Source organism: Aethalodelphis obliquidens, unplaced genomic scaffold, assembly GCF_003676395.1.
Source record: "Aethalodelphis obliquidens isolate GAN/ISIS:26980383/991018 unplaced genomic scaffold, ASM367639v1 scaffold5, whole genome shotgun sequence".
In the NCBI taxonomy this organism is placed as follows: Eukaryota; Metazoa; Chordata; class Mammalia; order Artiodactyla; family Delphinidae; genus Aethalodelphis; species Aethalodelphis obliquidens.
The window spans coordinates 66,745,507-66,768,412 of NW_020837949.1; the positions used below are offsets into that span (position 1 = coordinate 66,745,507).

The 22,906-nt window shown below is 33.5% G+C and overlaps 1 protein-coding gene across 6 annotated transcripts in view; it reads right to left on the minus strand.

Annotated features, from left to right (window-relative positions):
* Window positions 1-22,906, minus strand: part of DGKB (diacylglycerol kinase beta) — a 704,177-nt gene that overhangs the window by 177,338 nt on the left and 503,933 nt on the right. For all 6 annotated transcript variants that reach the window (XM_027102569.1, XM_027102571.1, XM_027102570.1 and 3 more), the window contains 2 exons: window positions 21,400-21,490; window positions 10,988-11,183 (listed from right to left, as the gene is read on the minus strand). In XM_027102569.1, the coding sequence (XP_026958370.1) occupies window positions 10,988-11,183; window positions 21,400-21,490 (287 nt within the window). The remainder of the gene's footprint in view (window positions 1-10,987; window positions 11,184-21,399; window positions 21,491-22,906) is intronic.

Sequence of the window (22,906 nt, forward strand, 5' to 3'; positions counted from 1 at the left end):
GTATTTTAGAGAATACTTTGTTCTATCACACTTTTCTCTACTGCTATTAAAACAAAAATAAAATTCCCCTTCCTTTCCTAAAACAATGCTTTGGTTCCCCTGGTTTTCTTTCTGATTGGGACTTTCCAAAATAAATTGTGTTCAAGTGATGCTTTGCTTCCATGCATCATTTTGATATCTGCATGTCTATATGTTTTTCCCCATAAGTGAAGTCGGTATATATACACACCTGCACAGATACACACTCACACACACAAACTCTGTCACAGCATATGCATGATCAAGGCATTTAATCTGAGTACTCACTAGTAAATACACTCTTCTATAAAGTCTGCCAGAGGTATTTAAAATGTCAGATTTTTTAAAAATTTAATTCAATTTTTATGCCTAAACTAACACATTTATTTCATTTTTTTGGTTTGCAATTTTGGATAACTTAACTTCTTGGCTTGCAATAGAAGTTAAATTTCAGTATCTACCATAAACAAAATATTCATTCCCTTCCTCAAGAATGAAAACACCTATTATAATTCCTTGTTAATTCCTAACTTTTGGATGAACATTTGGATGAAGAGTTTACAAAGATTACATATATAAAATATTCAGAAACCAAACAGCAAAAATAAAAATGAAACCAAAAAAAGCAACAGAAATCTAAAATAGTCTATCTTAACAAAACAAAAAAGATGAAGACCTATATAATCCCTCTAGAAAAAACAGGTTTCATTAATAAAAAGGACAGAAATATATTAATGAAGAATTGTAAAATAATACCTAACTACAAAATTGTACAAAACCTCATATTCAACCTTTGACTCAAAATAGCATTGTTAATATGTCAGCATATTTTAGTTACATACGTTTAAAGTGAGACATACAGATTAACTCATTTCCTAGCTCTGAGAGTTCTTCAAATCCTACACATGTTTAAATTTGATTCAATTACTATCTTTAAAAAATCAAACAGCATCTTTCATACTTTTATACTGAATAAAAGAGGCATTGACTCCTTGCTTCCCACTAAGCTCACTAGATATCCTGTACTTCAGTCTTAGTGAGTTTGCCTGGATGATGTTAAGACTACAATATAAGAACTCTTTGGAAGAAAGTGTTTATCATCAAGTATAGCAGGCTTGGCAAAACCATCCATGATTAATATATTATTTTATTACTGCTCAATTACTTACCAGATTTAAGATGAGTTAAGGTATTTACTTGCATGTGGCCATGGGTAGGCTTATTTCACAGCACCAACATGTTCAAATATGAGGTGATATGGCTTAGACCTATTTTCTACTGAAGTCACATTTTTGTGCATATGAATTTGCTTTTAATTTTGAAACGACATTTAGTCACAAATCCCATGAACCTTTCTTGCAGTAAATTTAAAAATGGAATGTTCTTTGATATTGGTTGATTTTCTACCTCTTACTATTCTAAAAAGATATTCTGAAAATGTGAATGACACTTAGTAAGAAAATGTATGATGTAATATTTTGGATGGAGAAGTATGTATTTTCAAACAACAGTAGGGAAGAAGTCAGTATGCTAAGGGCTTTAACTATCCGAACAGACATGGATTTAAATCATTGTACATAAAAGGATTCTTAAATACTTTTTATTATTCGATATTAAAAAAATGTTTGTTTCATTCACAGAAATTGAGTTCTACAAATAGCAGCTAATTCTTTCATTTAATCAGAACCAAACTGCTGATTTCATTATTAATGGTTAGCTTTGACATGTTTAAAAAGGGTAGAAGATACTTAATAGACTTGTCTTCGACCTTGAAATGAACAACTGTTCAGGGAAATGGAATTGTTCAAAGATACATTTTCTTTCTGCCAATCTGTGAAATATAATTATTCTCTTAATGAATCTCTCAATGAGTAGCACTCGTTCAGAACTTGAACAGGTAAAATATAATGATAATGGGAGCAGCTTTATAAATAAAAGGATAAAATGAGGTTGTTATTTTATACCATATTACGGGATGATTAGAATAACAGTGCAGCATTCATCAGGCATTTGAATTTTCTCAAAAAAGCTCCCTGGGGGCTCATTTAAATTAGTTATGTTTATCTATAGAGATTTTTAGTCTTATTTCAAATTACTGTCACCTTACAACACTCAAGCCTCAATCTTTAGCTTACTCTAACTAATAGCTGTACTGTACAGTAGCCAATAGACACTGTTTTAGATACTGCCTAAAACAGACACTAACCCCCCCCCCCCCCAGTTTATAAATCTACAATTTATCCAAGGAAGACCAATATAACTATTTTTATTAAAGCAGGGGAATAATTATTCAGTTTGGAGGGAATGGTGGTCTATATGAATCTCTATCAATTTCCACAAGAACAGAGTTGGCTGGATACTGTCCAAGAAGCTATCATTTCTTTGTTAACTAGCTCTATACAATAAAAGACTGTATGTGTAAATACTAAATTCATGGCAATGGAACTCTAGTGGTTAGTTGTTTTGGTTAACTCAAAGGCACATACAGCTCAAAGATAATTAAGTAGATGGTGGGATTTGATTTTTTTCAAGAAAAAGTCTCTTTGCTCTCTGCTGGACGCACCTGGAAGCCTTCGGTAGTAAGACAAATGAGTGCAAGGAGTACCAGGTGCTAGACTGTGGTGTTTTCATTATATCCATTAAGGTAACCCGAAAAAAAAAAAGACATAAATAAAGAGGGGTAAAATAAAAGTTCAATATCTCTCCTGGCATGACATGAAATCTCTAAATAAGAAATCACTCCAAAAGTTGGTGCAATTAAAGTTTCATTCTCAATAAGATTATAGTTTTTCTTGGCTATTTTCTATCTTGATGGAAAAGAAAATACGGTTTTTAATACAAATAGAAAAAAATAGAATCATGACTTATATTTAACAATTTATGTAGCTGATTGCATGTTTTTTGATAGTTCTTTCATGTTTACTCTTTAAAAAAAATCCTCCCTAAATTATTTTCATATGTCCTGATTACAGGAAAATTATTTTAACTTCCCTGGGACACACCTATTACCTGAGCTCCAAACCATCACCCTCAATTGACAAAGTTACTACAGGGTTTTATATTTAGGACACTTCTGTGACAGCCCTCATATTTGGAAACTTCATGTGAGCACTATTTGAAAGATGCTCTACAAGTGTTAATTAGTTGAGGCCTATATAATCAGCCAATATTTATTTAACTTGGAAATATGTTTTATATTTCTACCATGCATAGGTTAAATTTACTAAAAATTATAATGCAGTTTTAGCCTGTGTAAATGACCTGCCATTATCTTCAAAAGACTCAGAATTGGATATTATGTTGGATTGGATATTACAGAAACAAGTAAGATGGTTGTTTTATCACTGATATTAGACATCAGCATCATAGAGAAAATAACCCATTAAAGCATTTCTATTTTACATCTTTCTCTGAAGTTACAATTAAAATCAATAGTTACAAATGCAGAAGAGTCTCAGAATAGTATTAGCATTTTGAAAATAAAGAAGGTATTCTGCCTCAGAAGTCAGAGAAGGTTAACAGATGAGCCTTAATTTAAAACCTCAAGTAAACAAATTCCTTTCCTTCTTCCCTTGCATCTATTAAATCGATTGCCAAAGCATATATTTTTCAAAATGCAACTGCTACTAAAAACTCATTTTTTTTTCAAGTTTTCCCAGATTCATTAGGCGAAAGCAAGCGGCTCCTTGTTCTGTCATTCCTACCTACCTGTTCTTTGAATTTTCTCCATTTCCCTAACTTCAATTTGCTTTCAAGAATAAACCTTTGATTTCAATGATCTCATTCACATATTAGAAAACACCACTTTCCTGTTTAAATGATTACTTACTATATTATATCCAAAATGATCTCGTGGCCTTACCAATTTCACTATAAGAAGTTGAGAATTGTACTGCACGTCAGATTTTGTTTCTAGAATTATACTGTATGTCAGATTTTGAAAATTTGACTGTTGAACACGGGGTATTTGTCAATAATCCCAGCCACAGAATGGTATTCTATATAGCTCCAGAAGGAATATAAGAATATTCTGAAGACTGTCATCTGTTTTGTTACTAAAATATTAATTTATTCATATTTATGGTTTCTGTTTTCAAATTTCTAGGAGGCTAGCAGTAATGTGAAGTCTTTATAGTGTCATGACAAATAGAAATTTCATAAATGCTTCATCAAAATATATATGGTTTTATAGGACAACTAGGCCAAATATAAGAGTACATGATCTTATATTTTGAAAATGTATTTTTATTTTTAGGTACAAGAAATATTTCTTGTATTTTCTAATTTCTTTTTACTTCTGTTTTATAAACTTTAAAGGCATGCCTTTTGTAAAAAAAAAAAAAAGAGAGAGAGAGAGCTATCACATTAAGATATCCAGGTTATGATGCAATCTTCAAATGCAAACAGAAATTTTGATATTTAGATAGCTTTAAAAAGTACTTGCTATTATTTGCATTATCCAGTCCTGGAAAATTTCAAGGAAGGTAGTTTAAAAACATACAATTAGAAATTCATTTTGAGACATCTCCTTAAAGGTTACTAGATAACAAATGTTTGGATCTATGTATTTTCAACTAATGCAATTATCATGGTATTAGTATATGCATATATTTCTGTAAAATGCAACATCTCAAATGCCATGATCTTTTCTCAACAATTTTAACTTCCAGGTATAATAATGTAACATGAAATCCTTTTCTTGCTTCTAAATTTAATTGATTTAATCACTGAATTTAAATGCTTGGAAATTGTTCTGCTTGCTGGTGTCTGAATGCCAAATACATTATCTACAGTTCTAAGATGAATGTTGCAGTTATATTTAGACAACTTAAAACACTGCCTTCTAAATTACCCTAAATAACCCAGAGAAATGTCTAGAAAAATTGATAGTAGTGCATGACAAATATCCATTACCACCAACTTACAGGTAAGTATAACTTTTACAAGGAGTAAAAAGTGTCAGACTTACTATTTAAATGCTCTTTGTGCAATTTTCCAGGCAATAGAATGGACAGCACACATAAGTTAATCTCAGCTCTTCCAGAACTCACAATCTCCATTTTAAAGATGAAGACCTTGAAGCCAATAACCTGATTTTTCTTCAGCAGCAAAAGACATTCATCTTTGGCCAACCTTTCATAGACATCAACTCATTTGTTCTCTTTGATCAGTTTGGCTTGGATTGACCTTTTTTTCTTCCTACTTCTTCAGAGTTTTCAAAACAATAAAGTCATTTGATATAGACAGAGTCCTTGACAGTCAATCAGATCTATAGTGTCTCCCCTCTAGCTCCTAAAAAGAATCAGGATTTTAATCTTCCCCAGTACAGAGCACAGACATCAAAGTGGGGTAGGGGTATGTGCAGTGTAAGTTTCTTTGGGGGGAGCTTATACATAGTACATTTTATGCAAGATAATGAAGAATAAAAATAATGTGTTCACTAAGTATTCAAAATTGCGGCTATGCAAATTATACAAAGTGGTGGAATCTGTACTATTAGCCTAGTGGAGTGTTCTATACTTTAGCCTTTCTAGTTCCACCGTCACAATTTTTTCCATATCCATGCACTCCTCTATTATTTTTTAGTTTTGCCTTTTACTCCATTTTTACTTAAATAAATTTATTTCAAAAATAAAATTATTTAAAATTACAAACTAAGAAAAAAGCATTCCTTACCATAAAGAGAAAACAACTGCAATAGTACATATAAAAACTGTCATACTTTAAAATATTCATCTGGGTACTGCTTAAAGTAGCTCAATTTTCCATCAGTGTAGTGTATACTACACTTTGAGAAATTCTGCCCAAAGAAAAGAATTTTCATTGGTAAATGGGAATTAAATCACTGAAAATTGCATGGACAATATCATGTTAATTAGTTTTTAAAATAAACTTTTCTATCTGTATCCTTATGTGGAGTAGACATGCACCTAGTTAATGAGGTTTCAAGCAGGAAGTCCAGCTGCTCCCTACAGTACCGCCCTTAGCTTCTGGCAAATGTTTGAAATTCTACGGCTTGAATGTAATTACTTTTGCTCAGTGGTTTTCAAACTTTTTAAAGCAGTCAACCTTTTCTGTTTTTCAAATGAAGCAATATTTTTAAGACCAGTAAATTAAAGAGAAAATTAGAATTTTATTTGTGCAAATATATTTTACACGTTTAAATTGCTAACACTTGTGATATAGTCAATCTATGAGAATAACAGTTATTTTGATAAGGATAGTTGCAGTGTTATAGTGTTATATATTTTTCAATGATCTCTGCAGTTTGTTTTTATTGTATGATACTGGGAATATCCTGATCCAGACAGATATGTAATCATAAATGATACGAACTTTTTACATCTCACTTGGCAGTCCTGCACCATTCTGCATTCATTACTGGAAAATGGTATAGTTGGACTTGTATCATCAAAGCTTAAAACCATTAGAATGCCTAAAAACTGCTCGTATTACTTGAGAGGTCCTCGCTGTCAAAAAGCACGTTCACAGGTGTACTTTTAATATAGTTTTTCAACTTAGTTAATAGAAATTTACTTGCTGTTTGCCTCAGATGTTAACTAGAAGTTTCAATGAGTCAAATTTACCTTATTCTGCATATTTAGCTGCAACTTTGCTTCAATTTTATCACTGGTTCTTTACCAGGAGTTGTGAGCATGTTTATATCCTACATCTCTGTTAAAAGTGCATTTGATATACAAACTAGTACAAGTCTGTTATTTTGGGCAGCTAGTTAACTAATGCAATTTTTTATGAGCAAAAACTTTTCTAAGGAGTGATTTCCATTTTCATAAAAAACATTAGTATTGTCACCTTGTTTTCACTTCCATTGATTGTTATGCACTCTTTATTGCTTGTGTCAAACAAAAGTACCTGAGCTTGCAGGCCTTTTAATTCCTCGTGATTCACATACACTGTGGTGGTAACGTTCCCCTTGGTACATCATGGAATATACAAAGATGTATTTTAAAATGACCATTGCAGAGCTACAGACTTTGCAATTAAGGTCATAGTTATTGAGTTGTTTTTTATTTAGATGTGTATATGTTTACAAACATATGTGTTTGTAAACATATCATTTTATCCATTTTATCCATTTTATCCAAACATATCATTTTATCCATCTATCTATGGATCAATACACCCATCAGGAAGAAGAAGAGGAGGTGGAACCGGAGGAGGAAAGGAAGTTATTTTTCTTTCTTTTTCTTTTTTTTTTGTGGTACACGAGCCTCTCACTGATGTGGCCGCTCCCATTGCGGAGCACAGGCTCCGGACGCACAGGCTCAGCGGCCATGGCTCATGGGCCCAGCCGCTCCGCGGCATGTGGGATCCTCCCTGACCGGGGCACGAACCCGTGTCCCCTGCATCGGCAGGCGGACTCTCAACCACTGCGCCACCAGGGAAGCCCAGGAAGTTATTTTTGTCTGGTAACACAATTTGATGATTTGGGAATTGTCAGTATGACAAAATGTTTTTATAGAACACACTTTACAGTGTTTTTATTATAGGTTTTTATGTTATTGTTCCAAAATATGACAGAAATGAATTTAAACCAAGTTTTTACAGAACCTCTGAAGAACTGCAGTTATAGCTCAATGGAACACAGTTTGAAAAATAATGGTTTATCTGAAGGCTTTTATTTCTTTTAAAATGCAAATACCTCTACTTTCACCTGCAATCAGTCATTTATATATTAATGTGAACAAATTTATTAGATATCTTTCTGAGACTTGGATTTAATGCAGAAGAAGAGGAGGCAAAGATTAACTCAGCAACTGAAAGAAATGGGAAAGACTGAATATTAAGGCTAAGAGCACTGAAGATCTAATTTGCCTACTTTACAATTTTGCTTAAAGACCATGACATCTACATATGATACACCCATTTTTATTTCCAGAAGAAGTAAAACAAAACAGGCAACAACAAAAACAAAAGAAAATGACAAACCCACAAAGAAAGTGTCTGAATTAGATGAATGTGAGTATGTGTATGTTTCAGAACTGCATCTGTTTTAGAGTATTTTGCTAAAACAATAATGTAATTAAATTAATTACTTATAATTTTGATCAACTCGAATTAAATCAACTGTAAAATTTCCAACCAGTGAATTTATTAATTGAAGATACTCTGATCTTATGCTGTGAATGTACTCAAAGATTGCAAGCAAAAAAATTGTGCAGGAGTTCCAGTTTATGTAGGGTGAAGTATAAATGAGTATGTAATGCTCCAAACCTGATCTTGTACCTTTGATCTATGACATTTTTTAAATTAAAACAAACTTGTAAACTTTTTTCTTAATTTAAATCCTTCTACTAAATTAAAAAAAATATCTTTACTTCAAGAATCTATAGTTAGGTATGCTTCCCCCATTCTCCCCACCACCAAAAGCTTTCTAAAGTTTATGGAAACAAGCATCCATTCTAATATAGTAAACATTCAGTTTAAACTTCAAATTTTTTACAGAGCTATATCAGAAAAGTTGCTAGTTAATATTTCAAGAAAGCACAACTTAAAAAGAAGAAATTTACATTATTAATTTGTTCATTTATTTACTTATATTTTTCCAAGAGTGAAGTTACTAATTTAAATCTGGGTTAAGAAAAGTTGTTGGACTAGAATTACAGTTCCTGTTATTTCATTCTAAAGGCCATACCTGTAACCATTCTGTGTAAATCTGAAAATATATTTAGATTTAAAATACTGATTGACCCTTACATTTAATACTATTGTCTTTGTGTCAAGAAATTGAAAACAAGATCAAATGATAGAAACATTTACCCATTTCGGGAAGGGATACATGCAGATATTTTAAGTAGCAAATTTCTTTCATTTCCGATTATTAAGTGTAACATTTAAGAATTAACAGAATAAATGTGAAATCAAAACTTTGAAGCATTTTGAGATACTTTTAGCTATTTTGTTGTAAAATATATCAAAATGAAAAAATCTTGATAAAATTAATAAAAGACTGATTAACACAGAAGTCTTTTTAAAATATTCAGCTGATAAAGTCATTTTAAGCGTTCGATTACACTGATCTTGAAATAAAACTAAACCCAAACTTACAAGCATAGCTGGTTTAGAGAGGGAAATAAAAGTTGAGCCAAATCAATTATAAAGCATGCTTTTGTTATTACTCATACAATGACCTTCAAAAACTCTGATTTCTAATGCTTTTCCCAATCTCTGTACTGAGAAAAATCTATCCCTAAGTCACAAACCCTGTAGGTTCTCACTTCATTCCTCCTTCTTTCCCAAGTTTATGGAAACTTGGTCCCAATAGTTTCATAGTACAAAGCAAGAAGACAGAATGGGAAGAGAGACCTTTTCCTAGGGTTATTTATGGGCACTGACAGTCTGTACAATACTTCTGGCTGATTTGTGTGTGCTTCATTCCAAACGTGTATTCCTTAGCATACAAAGGGGGATGAGTGAGACCAACAGACAGCATGTCTGCAGTAGCTCCACAGTATACAGACACTTGTCCCGGTGGAGCACAGCCATGAGTTTTACAAACTTTAACATCTCCTTGGGCTAACATAGTTGGCCGCTGAGCACTGAGAATCAATTCAGATACATATCTGCAACGTCTACATGCAAAGGACATACCAAGTATTAATAGGCAGTGACCAAACAGAAAAATAAACCTAGAAATTATCATTTTATATATATAATATATGTAAAACTATTTTTTAACTACATGGACTATATTACTATATGTACTTATTGCTTCCTTAGGGATAGAAGCAGAGATTTTTTAGGTTTGGTCTTAGTATGGTCCTTGAACTAATTTTTAAACTTAGAAAATTTTCAGGAATCTTTTTAGAAATCTGCATTTACATTTAAATATAAATGCATTATTAATGTCAATAAATCCTAGAAATTAGTAATTATACCTAATTTCTCTCATTTTAAAATTCATATAGCACAAGCCTACTCATCTTTTCTACGTACTTCTTCAAAAAACCATTTTCCTCCATGTTTTCATACAGTTATATTCGTTCTGAATAGAAAGCATCTTAAAGCTATTTCCTACCACCACCAAGCCTATCAACCATCCTCACATTTTATTTTCTTTATTTAAAAAAATATTTATTTTTATTGAGCCCATAAGGCTGTGATCTCTTCATATTTTGCCTTTGCTACACTGAGCTGAGCCAATACGTTTTCTTGGCCATCTGAATGCCATCAAAGGTATTAGATAGATTCTGGAAGGTTAAAAAAAAATAGTATAGATACTATACATAAATTGGGGCATGATCAATTATTATAATACCAAAAGATTATAATAACAATTTGGTGTCTTTGTTTGTACAGTCTATCAACAAGAATTAGTTGTCATGTCCCAATGTGAAGTATAATTCAATGGAGTTGAAAACTGATCCACAGTTATTCTACCCTATTTTGTTAGTCCTCTGCCCTTTGTTTCCCAGGTATTCTACTTTTTACTAAACTTCTGGAAAAATAGAAGCAGATAACCAAAACTGATCGTGGGATATTTTAAAATGCCATCATATATAATATTTAGGACAACAGTTTCATGTAAGATAGCTTCCTAATCATAGCCTGACTGAAGAAAGCCAAAAATAAAACTTGCAACACACCTCAGAAAAGCCTTAACTAGGCCCTTGTTATAGCAACTCAAACATCTGACCAAGATGATCACATTCCAGAATTTAATGTACAATACATCCTATATTATTATCCACTAAGTACCCACGTATATTTTATTTTCTGTGTCAAGAGCTATACCCACAAAAAAGAGAATAAAGGAGGAAAAAATCCATGAAAATATAGCCAGTTTATACATGATTTTAGAATCTATTATATTAATCACACTCGCATATCTGATATAAAAAATACAACTGCATAAATATATAGAGTATAGTGCAATGGAAAACTCTTACATTTAAAGTAGTCTTTAAGAGCCGATTAAGAAGCAACAATTAAATGTTAGAAAACTTACCTTGACTTGCAAACTTCAACTCTTTGGCATCTGTGAGCGTGGTCCTTTTGTCAGACCCTTTTTTCTCTGTTCGGCGATGGCTTCGTCTTTTCTTAGACTCTCCCCAAAGATTGGACCCTCCGTGCATGCTTGGTATATTCAAAATAGCAATTCCTTCCAGAGAGATGTTTATTAAATCAATCTGTACTCCATCACACTGATTAGAAAAAGGAAAAGAACAGAAACAATTTGATTTCATCTTTTGTACTTCCTTATCTTTTAATAAGAATTTTAAAATCTATAATCTTGTCCTTTCTAAATAAACCTTTCAAGAACACTTAAATGGTTACCCTAAAGGTCAATATAAAAGATAAAGCAACCAATAACATTTACCAGGCATCATAAATAGTCTTTAAAAATGATCAAATTAAATCATCAGTGTATCTCTGTTTACAGAAAACCTTTGAAAGGGGCCCAGTTTAGTGCCTGCATATATAACCAGCTGCAAATTTCCAATGTGTTACAAAGAGGTTGATTCTGGAAAGTTTTGTCAAATTTCAGGCAGAAATTTTAAGGACTGCTCCTATTTAGAACACACTGCAAGGTACTATTGGGGGAAAATAAAGAAACAGAATTCATAATTAGGGCCTCATTTTTGGGGAGCAGAGAAAGAAATGGCTTAAGAGACTTTTGAAAAAAGAGATTCAAAGAGATCTGAATTACAATGAAGTGGCCAAGGATGGTTTCTTGAACTAGATTAAGTTCCAAGCACAGTGTCAAAGGCAACGAGAGGTATGGTTATCTAAATGAACATGGAGAACCAGGCAGGCTGAGTGAAGGAAATGCCAAGAGCAGCAGCAGTAAAAGGAATCTCCAGGGGCTTCCCTGGTGGCGCAGTGGTTGAGAGTCCGCCTGCCGATGCAGGGGATGCGGGTTCGTGCCCCGGTCTGAGAAGATCCCACATGCCGCGGAGCGGCTGGGCCTGTGAGCCATGGCCGCTAAGCCTGCGCGTCCGGATTCTGTGCTCCGCAACGGGAGAGGTCACAACAGTGAGAGGCCCACGTACCGCCAAAAAAAAAAAAAAAAAAAGGAATCTCCAACCCATCATTACTTTATAGCTGCTTTAACGAAAAAATGAAAAGTAAAATCAGTCAGCCAGATTTTTTTGTTTGCCTGGTGAGAAGACACCCTTTCACTATGCAAAATATGGAACACTCTACCAGACAATGCTTTGCAATACTCAGAGTGATCACTTTTTACATTTTTGAATTTTCCATACATTTCTACTGATGCGCATGTGTGGAAAGTGACAAGGCCATACTGTATTTTTGTAATTATGATTTATTTATTCATTTACTTTGAGTTTCCTAAAATGGTACTTATTATAATACAGCCCAGATATTGTCCTCCCATTTTCAGTTAGACGTCAATATGAGCGGAGATGTCAATATGTAACACTATGCTTTACAAACAAACTTTGTTAGGGATATGCATTTCATCAGTTAAAGTATATCTGCAGCGGGATTGTTTTATTTGCTATATGTTTTATTACAGTAAAAAAAAAAAAAGGTGGATACAATTTCATCATTCTCTTTCTCACCATAATCATGATTTTTGAAACTGGAAGAGATAATCCTTCACCAAAATTACAAAAACAAAAAACAAACAAAAACCCTCTCTTTTTCTACATTTTCCTCATCATACTGAATCTAATACTGTATCTTGTTCACTAAAATATAAAAACTGTGAAATAAAGCAACACATCTTGAGCCTACTTGGCAGGGCTAGAAACAAATTCTAGAGAAGGTGCCAAGTTTTCATTCAATTTATTTCAACGAGGGTGAAACCAAGGTCTGGATGATGCCTTTTCTCCCCCTAGAAACAACTGATTTTTTTCCCCTTCTTTTCATGTATTAAATTAAGATGACTTCTTTTTACTAAAGAATTCTGCTCATGTGTATACTCACTTACTGCTATATATTCTAGATAAACAGATATTAATTTCATAATTAAAAGTAATCTTGTGTAAATACCCTGCAGGCCTCAATGAATCAAACACATACTGTGTGTCAGGCCTCCTACTGTCTTCAAGTGGAATGTACTGGCTGGATAATTAGATAGTACATATTTTTTAACCTTATTTGCATGCATATTATATCTTTTGCACACTGACAAGCAGCAGTAACAACAAAAGTCAGATTACCACAGGGAATTCCCACAAAGAAGTCTTCATTCCTTATAATTTGCAGCCTAAATTAAAATAATTTGATCTTTGACAAGGATGAAATGTCAAGCAGAAGGGGGTCCTCTACAAGCCACGGCCTGTGGCTTCTGAAATCTGCCTAATTTATGTCAGTCACTTCTTAATACATATTTAAGTATTACACGAAAAAGACGATAAATATGCAATCTGACACCTTTGGTATTTCCCTGCTGTTAATTTATAAAGGTCTGGCTTCCCCTAAACTGACTAAAATCATTTAAATAACAGAAGAATTGTGAAATAAGCTGGAGTTGAGGCCTGGCTTCCATTTTCACTCAATATTGAACACAGCAGGTAGTACACTAAGACAATTATTTGACTAGGCCTTCGAACCCCACTGTGACAAGTTACTTTCAGAATTAGTGAAGGAATATTCCTTTGTTCATCTGCAAAAAAGGAGAGCATGTTGCAAATAGGCTTTTTTTTTTTAAACTGAATTAGGGGAATCACATGTGACAACTGAAAAACATCAGTGTATACTATTATTCATGTTTTCACTCTTCAGAGTCTTGGCACGTGTAGTTTTAAGGAAACAGTAAGCAGCTCTGTGAAAAGTGAAAAAAATTCTTAAGAAATTCCAAAGAAGAAGGACCAATGGAGAACACTGAGGTTCCTGTGAGAGGAGGACAGTGTACTTACATAAATACCTACTTATTAATAATTTGTTTCCACTAGTTCTTGACCCCAGGCTACCTTCCTCTGTTTGCTTTAACGTTATGTTCATTAGTCTGGAAATTTCCAGTGCTGGCTCTGATGAAGACCAGGAGTTGTATAGCACACCAGTTGAGTGCATGGAAATAAAAGCTGAGGTGAAGGCTATGAAATATAAACAAGTTATAATACTGTGTCAGATAATATTTTCATCCACTTTGAAGATTTATGATTTTTAAAAAGGTAGCTACAGAGAAAAAGAATATAAAAGCTTAAAAGCTAACAGCCTTGGTTAGTCAATAAATCCTGAATATTTTTATCATGTTGAAGAGAGGTCGTTAACGTATACTACTATGGGAGCTATTTTCAGAGTGCAATGTTGTGAGGCCATTGTCCACTCTTTTCAGTTTTGAAATGGAAGATCTTATTCTAGAGACAAATTTACCTAAAAGAATATGGTTTAAATTTTTCTTCCAATATATTTTAATCCTAGTTTATAAATATACCCTGCACCACATTACACAGAAGTGTTAAAGACAAACTTTTATATGTGAATTTAGTGTTTTAGATTCAGTTAACATGTCACTTGACAGAAATATTTAAAACATGTGAAGAACTCTGGAGAGCCATAAAAGTGTGGATAATAAATATGATGAGATATGATTAATGATAAACTGTAAATATTTTTTCATAGTGAGTCTAATTCTATGCCCAGGTCAGATAAAAATTATTCATAATTTTACTAAATGAAACATAAAAACATTGCTTTGTTCATTGTTTAAAATGGTATGGTGTAAAATGACTTTAATATACCTGCTTTAGAAGAGTTTCTGCAAATTCATACATAATTCATAGGATAAAATTATTTATGTTTTGCAGAAAACTATAGCAGCAAACCTACAAATTAAAACGTACATATAAAGGGCTTAATGGGATTAGAAGGCTGTGGTATTCTATATTTTCCCAGTGATTAAGCTCCGTGTTTTCTGAAATGCATTTGAAAAGTATTACCCACAAAACACAGTGTGATATAGGGACCCAGAACATGCCTTTTAGGTGATTTTACTGTTAGCTGGCAGTCCAGTGACGGTGACAACAGTGCTGATTGCAGATAACTGCAAGATTATTTTTAGAGTGGAATGGGAGATAACTGGTAAAGGAGAGGAAGATGGAAGCACACTTGGAAAACAGAAATATTTGAAACTGGTACCATGTATGCACACACACAGTTGCTGAACATGTTGACAGTAACAATAACACTGCTGGTTCAAGATATCAAACATTGGGGCTTCCCTGGTGGTGCAGTGGTTGAGAGTCCGCCTGCCAATGCAGGGGACACGGGTTCGTGCCCAGGTCCGGGAAGATCCCACATGCCATGGAGCGGCTGGGCCTGTGAGCCATGGCCGCTGAGCCTGCGCGTCTGGAGCCTGTGCTCCGCAACGGGAAAGGCCACAACAGTGAGAAGCCCGTGTACCGCAAAAAAAAAAAAAAAAAAAAAAAGATATCAAGCATTAGTTATAAGTATCAGCAGAAAAGCACTTTAATTTTACATGTTTCTCTCTTTCAGGAGATTCTGTGAAAGCCAGAAATTATTGCTGGAATATTAAATTTCTTACCAAAAGTTATCTTATTAAAAATAACTTATGGTAACTAAAGAAGAGAAATTTCACCTGTGGTCACCTTTCATCTGTCTCATTTCTTCCTCACTATCCTCAGTAAGAAAAATTATAATGTATTTATCTTAATGAAACGGTAACAGTACCTCAACCCCACATTTCTTGTACTTTCCTGGAACAGGGAGATATTTTTTTTGTTTTGGACTTGATGAGTCCAATTTTTGATTACTAGGACCATCTGTGTTGAGGTCTACACCTTTAATGTCTCCCTTCATCACTGTTTCTAGAATTTCATTGCAAAAAAAAAAAAAAAATCACCTGGGAAGCTTTAGAAGAGAGGGAAGATCTTTTGCCTGTTCTTACCACACATGTGCGCACATGCGTGTGTGCACACGCACACACACACACACACAGAAAGAGGGCAGGGAGATACTTTTGGAGGTGATGAAATGTTGATGGCTTTGATTATGATTATAGTTTCATGGGTATATTCTTTTCTCCAAACTCATTAAGTTGTCTACATTAAATATGTACAGCTTTTTGTAGATCAACTATGCCTCAATAAAGGGTTTAAAAAAGAATGTTCATTCACACGTTTCATTTCTACTACTCCAAGATGGTGTTTTGGTAGGGGTCAGGATAGGCTACGGTTCTCTAAATGCATGCTGAAAGATCGTCCAGGATGAATTTGATATAGGTGAAGCACAGACTAAGCTGTGAAAATCTGCCCTACCGCCTTTAATAACTCTGTGCTTTCCAGGTTACTGGGCAATCAGAATCTTATCTTTCAAATTCTGCTAATTTATTTTGTGTCCCTGACACTCTCCTTGCAATTTGTTAATTCTTGAGCTCATTTAGGTTTTGTAGAAATACTTAATCATTAAGACAAAGGTCAGTATCTGAGGAAATTCCTGGCCTTAAAATATACCACCCTCCCAAGTCTTACCAAACACCAAAAGACTCAAATACTTTGGAGAATGGGCCATTTTATTCTCTCATGAACTTTGCCTGGTACATGGAACAAATAAAAAACTCATGAACTTTGTAAGCTTCAATCCCAGATGGTGACCTGAGATTCTCAGGTACATATCCATGCCCCAGGTAGTTTTATACAAACTTTGCTTTTAATATATTATCTTGTAAATTTAAAGCTTTTCATTTAATCTTTTTATTTCTTTATCTTTTGTTACAAAGTTAAAAGATAACTGAAATTCTTTTTTTTTTTTTTTTTTGAGGTACGCGGGCCTCTTACTGTTGTGGCCTCTCCCATTTCGGAGCACAGGCTCCGGACGCGCAGGCTCAGCGGCCATGGCTCACGGGCCCAGCCGCTCTGCGGCATGTGGGATCTTCCCGGACCGGGCCACGAACCCGTGTCCCCTGCATCGGCAGGTGGATTCTCAACCACTGTGCCACCACACCAGGGAAGCCCCTGAAATTCTTAAAATTAAAAATTTCACCTTTGTTAACCTCTCTATGTATATAGATAACTGAAATTCTTAAAATTAAAAATTTCACCTTTGTTCATCTCTCTATGTATATATTTATATTTCGATTCTCCAATTGATTTGTTTCCTTAAACATTTTGGCAGCAAGCAACACAATTCTTGTTTTTTTTTTTAAATCATTAAAGAAAATGCTCATATGTGTGTCTCTGCAATAGAGATGCAAGAGAATCTCTAAATCATAGGATTTTGACGAAGACTAAGACAGGTAATGGATGTGCATTGCTTAGCTCCAAGCATGAGGTATATTTAATAATAGATAAATCTTAGCTATTGTTTTTATCAACTACTAGCCCGTGATATTAATATTATTCCAAATATTCACCTTTTTCAGAAAACAGCTTCCTAAATGAAAGAGAGATATGAGGTAAAGGGTCACACAGTAAATGCTTTGTTTGGAAGAAGCTGTCATTAAAACATATATCCATTACTTGAGGTACTCTTGTACTGAAGTGGTTTTATTCTCTCATATATTTTCAAACCATAGTTGGTATAATTTTAGGCCAGGAAGCAACAGCAAACAGAATCAAATTTCCAAACTGCTGTTTTTATTATATTTAATTATGAAGTAACCTTGAGGGTAGAAAGGCGTATTCTGCTAATATGATAGACTGGATTCATTAAAAAGTGAGTAGAGAAGCAGATTTTACATTACCATCCTTCCACACACACACACACACACACACACACACACACAAAACAAGCTTTAGAATTAAGATAAATTCATAAAATTATAACAGTATTTCAAGATATGCAACAATAGAATGGGGAGTGCACAGTGCTGTCTCCGATTTATAAATGCTACTCCAGTGGTGCATAGAATAGGCAGTAAATGCAGAGCTGGGAAGCCAGACTTGGAGGGCATGTAGAAACATGACCCGAAAGAGTTCTTCTCAAGATGTAAAGCTCAGTGGAACAATATCACCGAATTTTATCACTTGTAATGTTAAAATCAATGTTTTCCATACCTATTTTTATCACACGTCTTTTGCTATGTGACACAAACTTTTCCTTGGACATTTTTCACTTTGTGACATACATAATATTATACTATAGATCGATGTTTGTTTTTTGTAAATTGAGACTTTAGTTTTTAGAGCAGTTTAAAGCTCATGGCAAAATTGAGGGGAAGGTACAGAGATTTCCTGTATACACCCTGTCCCCACAAATGCACAGCCTCTCCCATTATCAACATCCCCACCAAAGTGGTACATTTGTTACAACTGATGAACCTACATTAACACATCATAATCACCCAAAGTTTACAGTGTCCATTAGGGTTCACTCTTGGTATACATTCTACGGCTTTGAACAAATGTATAATGACCTGTAGCCACCACCATTGCATCACATGGAGTATTTTTATTGCCCTAAAAATCCTCTGTGCTCTGCCTATTCCTTCCTCCGTCCCCCTTAACTGGCAACCACTGATCTTTTTACTGTCTTCATAGTTTTATCTTTTCCAGAATGCCATATGTTCACATCATACAGTATGTAGGCTTTTCACATTGGTTTCTTTCACTTAGGAAAATGTATTTAAGGTTGTTCTGTCTTTTCACAGCTTGGTAGCTTTTCAGCACTGGATAATATTCCATTGTCTGGATATACCACAACTTATTTTCCCATTCATCTACTAAAGGACTTCTTGTTTGCCTCCAAGTTTTGGCAATTATTAAATAAGTTGTTACTAACATCCACGTGCATGTTTTTGTGTTAACATAATGTTTTCAACTCCTTTAGGTATATAGCATATATACTGTATGATTGCTGGATCATAAAGTAAGGGCATGTTTAGCTTTGTAAGAAACTTCCGAACTGTCTTCCAAAGTGGCGGTACCATTCTGCATTCCCACCAGCAGTGAATCAGACTTCCTATTGCTCCACATCCCCACCAGCTTTTAGGGTTTTCAATACCCTAATAGGTGTGTAGTGGTATTTCACTGCTGTTTTAATTTGCATTTCCCTGATGAAATATGATATGGAGTGTCATTTCAGCTGCTTATTTGCCATCTGTATAGCTCCTCGGGTGAGGTATCAGTTAAAGTCTTTGGCCCAGTTTTCAAGACGGTTGTTTATTTTCTCATTGTTGAGCTGTAGGAGTTCTTTGTATATTTTGAATATACAAAGTCCTTTATCAGATATGTCTTTTGCAAATATTTTCTCTTAGTCTGTGGCCTGTTTTCTCATTCTCCTGACATTGTCTTTCAAAGAGCAGACATTTTTAATTTCAGTGAAGTCCAACTTACCAATTATTTCTTTCATGGATTGTGCCTTTGGTGTTGTAACTAAAAGGCATCACTATATCCAAGGCCATCTAGGTTTCCTCCTATGTTATCTTCTAGAAGTTTTAAAGTTTTGCATTTTACATTTAGCTCTGTGATCCATTTTGGGTTCATTTCTGTTAAGGGTGAAGAAATGTGAATAGATTTTTTTTTTTGGCCTGTGGATGTCCAGTCATCACAGCACCATTTGTTTAAAAAACCTTCTTTGTTCCATTGTATTGCCTTTCATCCTTTGTCAAAGAAGAGCAGACTGTATATATGGGAATCTATTTCTTGGCTCTATATTCTGTTTCATTGATTTGTCTGTTCTTTCACCAATATCACACTGTTTTGACTACTTTATAGTAAGTCTTGAAGTCAGGTAGTGTCAGTCCTCCAACTTTGTTCTGCTCCTTCAATATTGTGTTCACTATTCTGAGTCTTTAGACTCTCAGGATAAACTTTAGAATCAGTTTGTTGATATTCACAGAATAATTTACTGGAATTTGGGGATTATATTAAATCTTTAGGTGAAGTTGAGAAGAACTAACATCACAACAATGTTGAGTTTACCTATCCATGAACATGAAATGAAATATGAAATGAAATATGAAATGAAATATCTCTCTTAGACAATTTTTTTTCAATCTACATTCAGTGGTAGGCGAAAGTAAGGAGAGGTGCAAGAGGCTTCAGGGTATCCACCCTATATTCAACCAGAAGCCATACCTTAAATTTTTTTCATTTTTGCCTTTTGCTGCAGATTTTCTTCAAGCATCGGTTTCTGAGGGCAGAAATGCTCAAAATCTACTATATAATGATTTCTTAAATAATGAGCTTTGAAGGTAAAGGGAGGTCTTAGATGATTTTTATAAATATATATATACATATAGCTGTATAAGTATATATATATATATATATATATATATATATATATATATATAACATACACATATTTATCATCACAAATAGCAATCAAAGTGCCTATTGAGCCCAAATCCTTTACCTCTTGTGATTATATCCCATTTCAGGGTTATGATCTGATTCAGTCATGAAGAGCTTTTTCTGTTCTATGACAATCAATTCTACCCCTAATACTTCAATTTATTTGTCAATCATGATGAGGAAAAAGTCCCAAAAGATTACATTCTTAAATAGTACCACTTTTGCTGTTATTATCATTAACAGTAAGTTAGAAAGCTGGGATAATGAAGAACCTAGCCAGACCATTATTATGATTCTCTGTGGTCCATAACTACTTTTGTCTACCAAACTTATTACCCTAATATTTGCCACTAATGATTTAGGTCTCAGTAGACAAGTTATTTATTTCTTTTTAAAAAGAAAAGTGTTAAAGCCAGTATTTCTCAATTCATATCAGCTAGTCATTAGGTGTCCCTGTTTCATAATTCTGTTCCTTCGATTTGTCTTTACAACTTAGCAAAATATAACTTTTCCTTTTTCTTTAACCCCTAAAAATCTCTCAATAAAACTAACTCATTTTCTATTATAACTTGTCTCCAAAAATTTTAGTCCTACAATGTCTATATTTTTGGTAGACGTATTTGCTCTAAATCTTTTTAAAGTGTATCTTTTCTTGCTATCTTTGCTCTCTTTCTTGGCTTTTCCACTTCCTACAAATGTAATGGGGAAATGGCAACCTCAGGAACTGAGAAAAGACCTAGTTAATGAATGGGAATGGGAATGGAAAAGTATATGTTTTAAACTTTATTCATAAAAGTAAGTACAATTTTAGTGAACTGTGTTTTAAAGGTTATAAGATATTAAGACCTGAAAATAATAAGTTTTTAAAAATGTATTTTGCAACTTTTTTTCTTTCCCTTCAAGTACTTCCTTTTATCTTACATTTTTCTGTCCATACTATGCCCACTGATTTCCAAAGTTGTGTTCCACCTCTCATTCTTTTATGCTGTATTAAACAACTCATACTCAAACTTAACTTTATATTAGTATTTCAGATGTGCTAGATTCTCAATGAGTGACAGAAATGACGTTTTAGAATCTTGGGTAAAGCTATATGAGTCACTAAAATCCTAACTCCTTCCATGGGCTAGCACAACATATTAATAATCAAACTCAAGCCATTTCATAGTATTATAAAGATAATTCATTTTCTTACTTCTATTTCTACAGATTCATGTAGCTTCTTGCAGGTGGCTGAGAAAGTTTCAGATGTGCCAAACTCAAAATACCAAAATTTGTTCTTCATTCTGAAAAAGGAAAGGAAGAAGCATCTTAGGCAATTATCAATAACAGGAGGGATTTTTAAAAATGGGGTAGGCCCGTCTTGTATTATAAGTGATAAAAAAGGTTTGAGGACACGTACCATCCATTATGTAATAGATGGTCACATAATTTTCAGAGTTTAACTGTAAGTATCAAATTATATGATTGTCCCGGAGGGGATTATAGGAATGTATTGATCTGACAGATTCAAGTATATCTTTGCCTTTTCTATAATATTGGTTGCTCAGATTTTGAAATATGGTTTTAGTGCTTATGATTCTTAGCTTGTTCTTAGACAACTTGATTTTAGACCAGCCACTCTGTAATCATAAAGAGAGAGAAAAAAGAAAAGTCTAGGCTTTTCATGAGGAAAAGGAGACCAAACTTAAATATGCTCAATTTTTCTAGATGCCTATGCATTCATTACAAATTATCATGATTGGAAAGTATATTAAAAAGAAAAAATAGTAGTTATCCATAAAGATAAAATTTAGTAATTTTTGGATAACTATTAATTATTTTTTAAAGATACTGTCCTCTGTTATATGAACAATAATGGGAAATTATGATACAGCATGAAAGAACTAAAGAAATAATATATTTTATCAACATACAGTTACAAAGAAAATATAGTTTAAACTATTTCAGTATTTAATCTGGAAGTAAGATGCTCAAAATTTATTTTCTCCCACAAATCAATGACCGTATCTTTGTTTCTTTGTACCAGGTAATTAAATTAATGATCATTTAATGTAATTTTACAAAGGCTGACTAGATTTTTATATTAGCCAGTAGTGGATTTAAAAATTCATTCTCACGAAAAGCTGCAGTTTTTAATTATACATAGTCTAACAAGCTATCACGCCCTCACTTAGAAGAAAATACAGGTAAAATGGGATACATGCTTCCTCACATGAAGGCAAAACAAAAAGAAATTTTTATAATGATATTCAAATATCTCTCTCACAACAAATTACTTTTTCCTTATAAACATGGATATGTACTTTTCACATTAGAATGTAAAACATTTCAACAATTAAAAAAGACACTTGGCAAGGACCTTACTGCTTAATGCAACCCTCTTGTTATGTAAGATGACATGGAACCTAATACAGTGCTTATTATTATGCTGTGTTGTACAGAGTTCTCTGATATAAAATTACAAACTATAAAAGTAATCTTATCTATCTAGACATACCCAATAATATTTAGCCTCATACAAGTTTTTATTTGCTTACAAAATTTTCACTAGCCCTTCTTGCATTGATCACCATATTAAGGCCAATAATCTGAAAACCAAGATAAGTTTCATAGGACTCTAGCACCATGAATCATTATTCTTTTCTAGAGAATATCTCCTTGGATTATGGCCTGATTTAATATATCTGAGTAGACAGAAA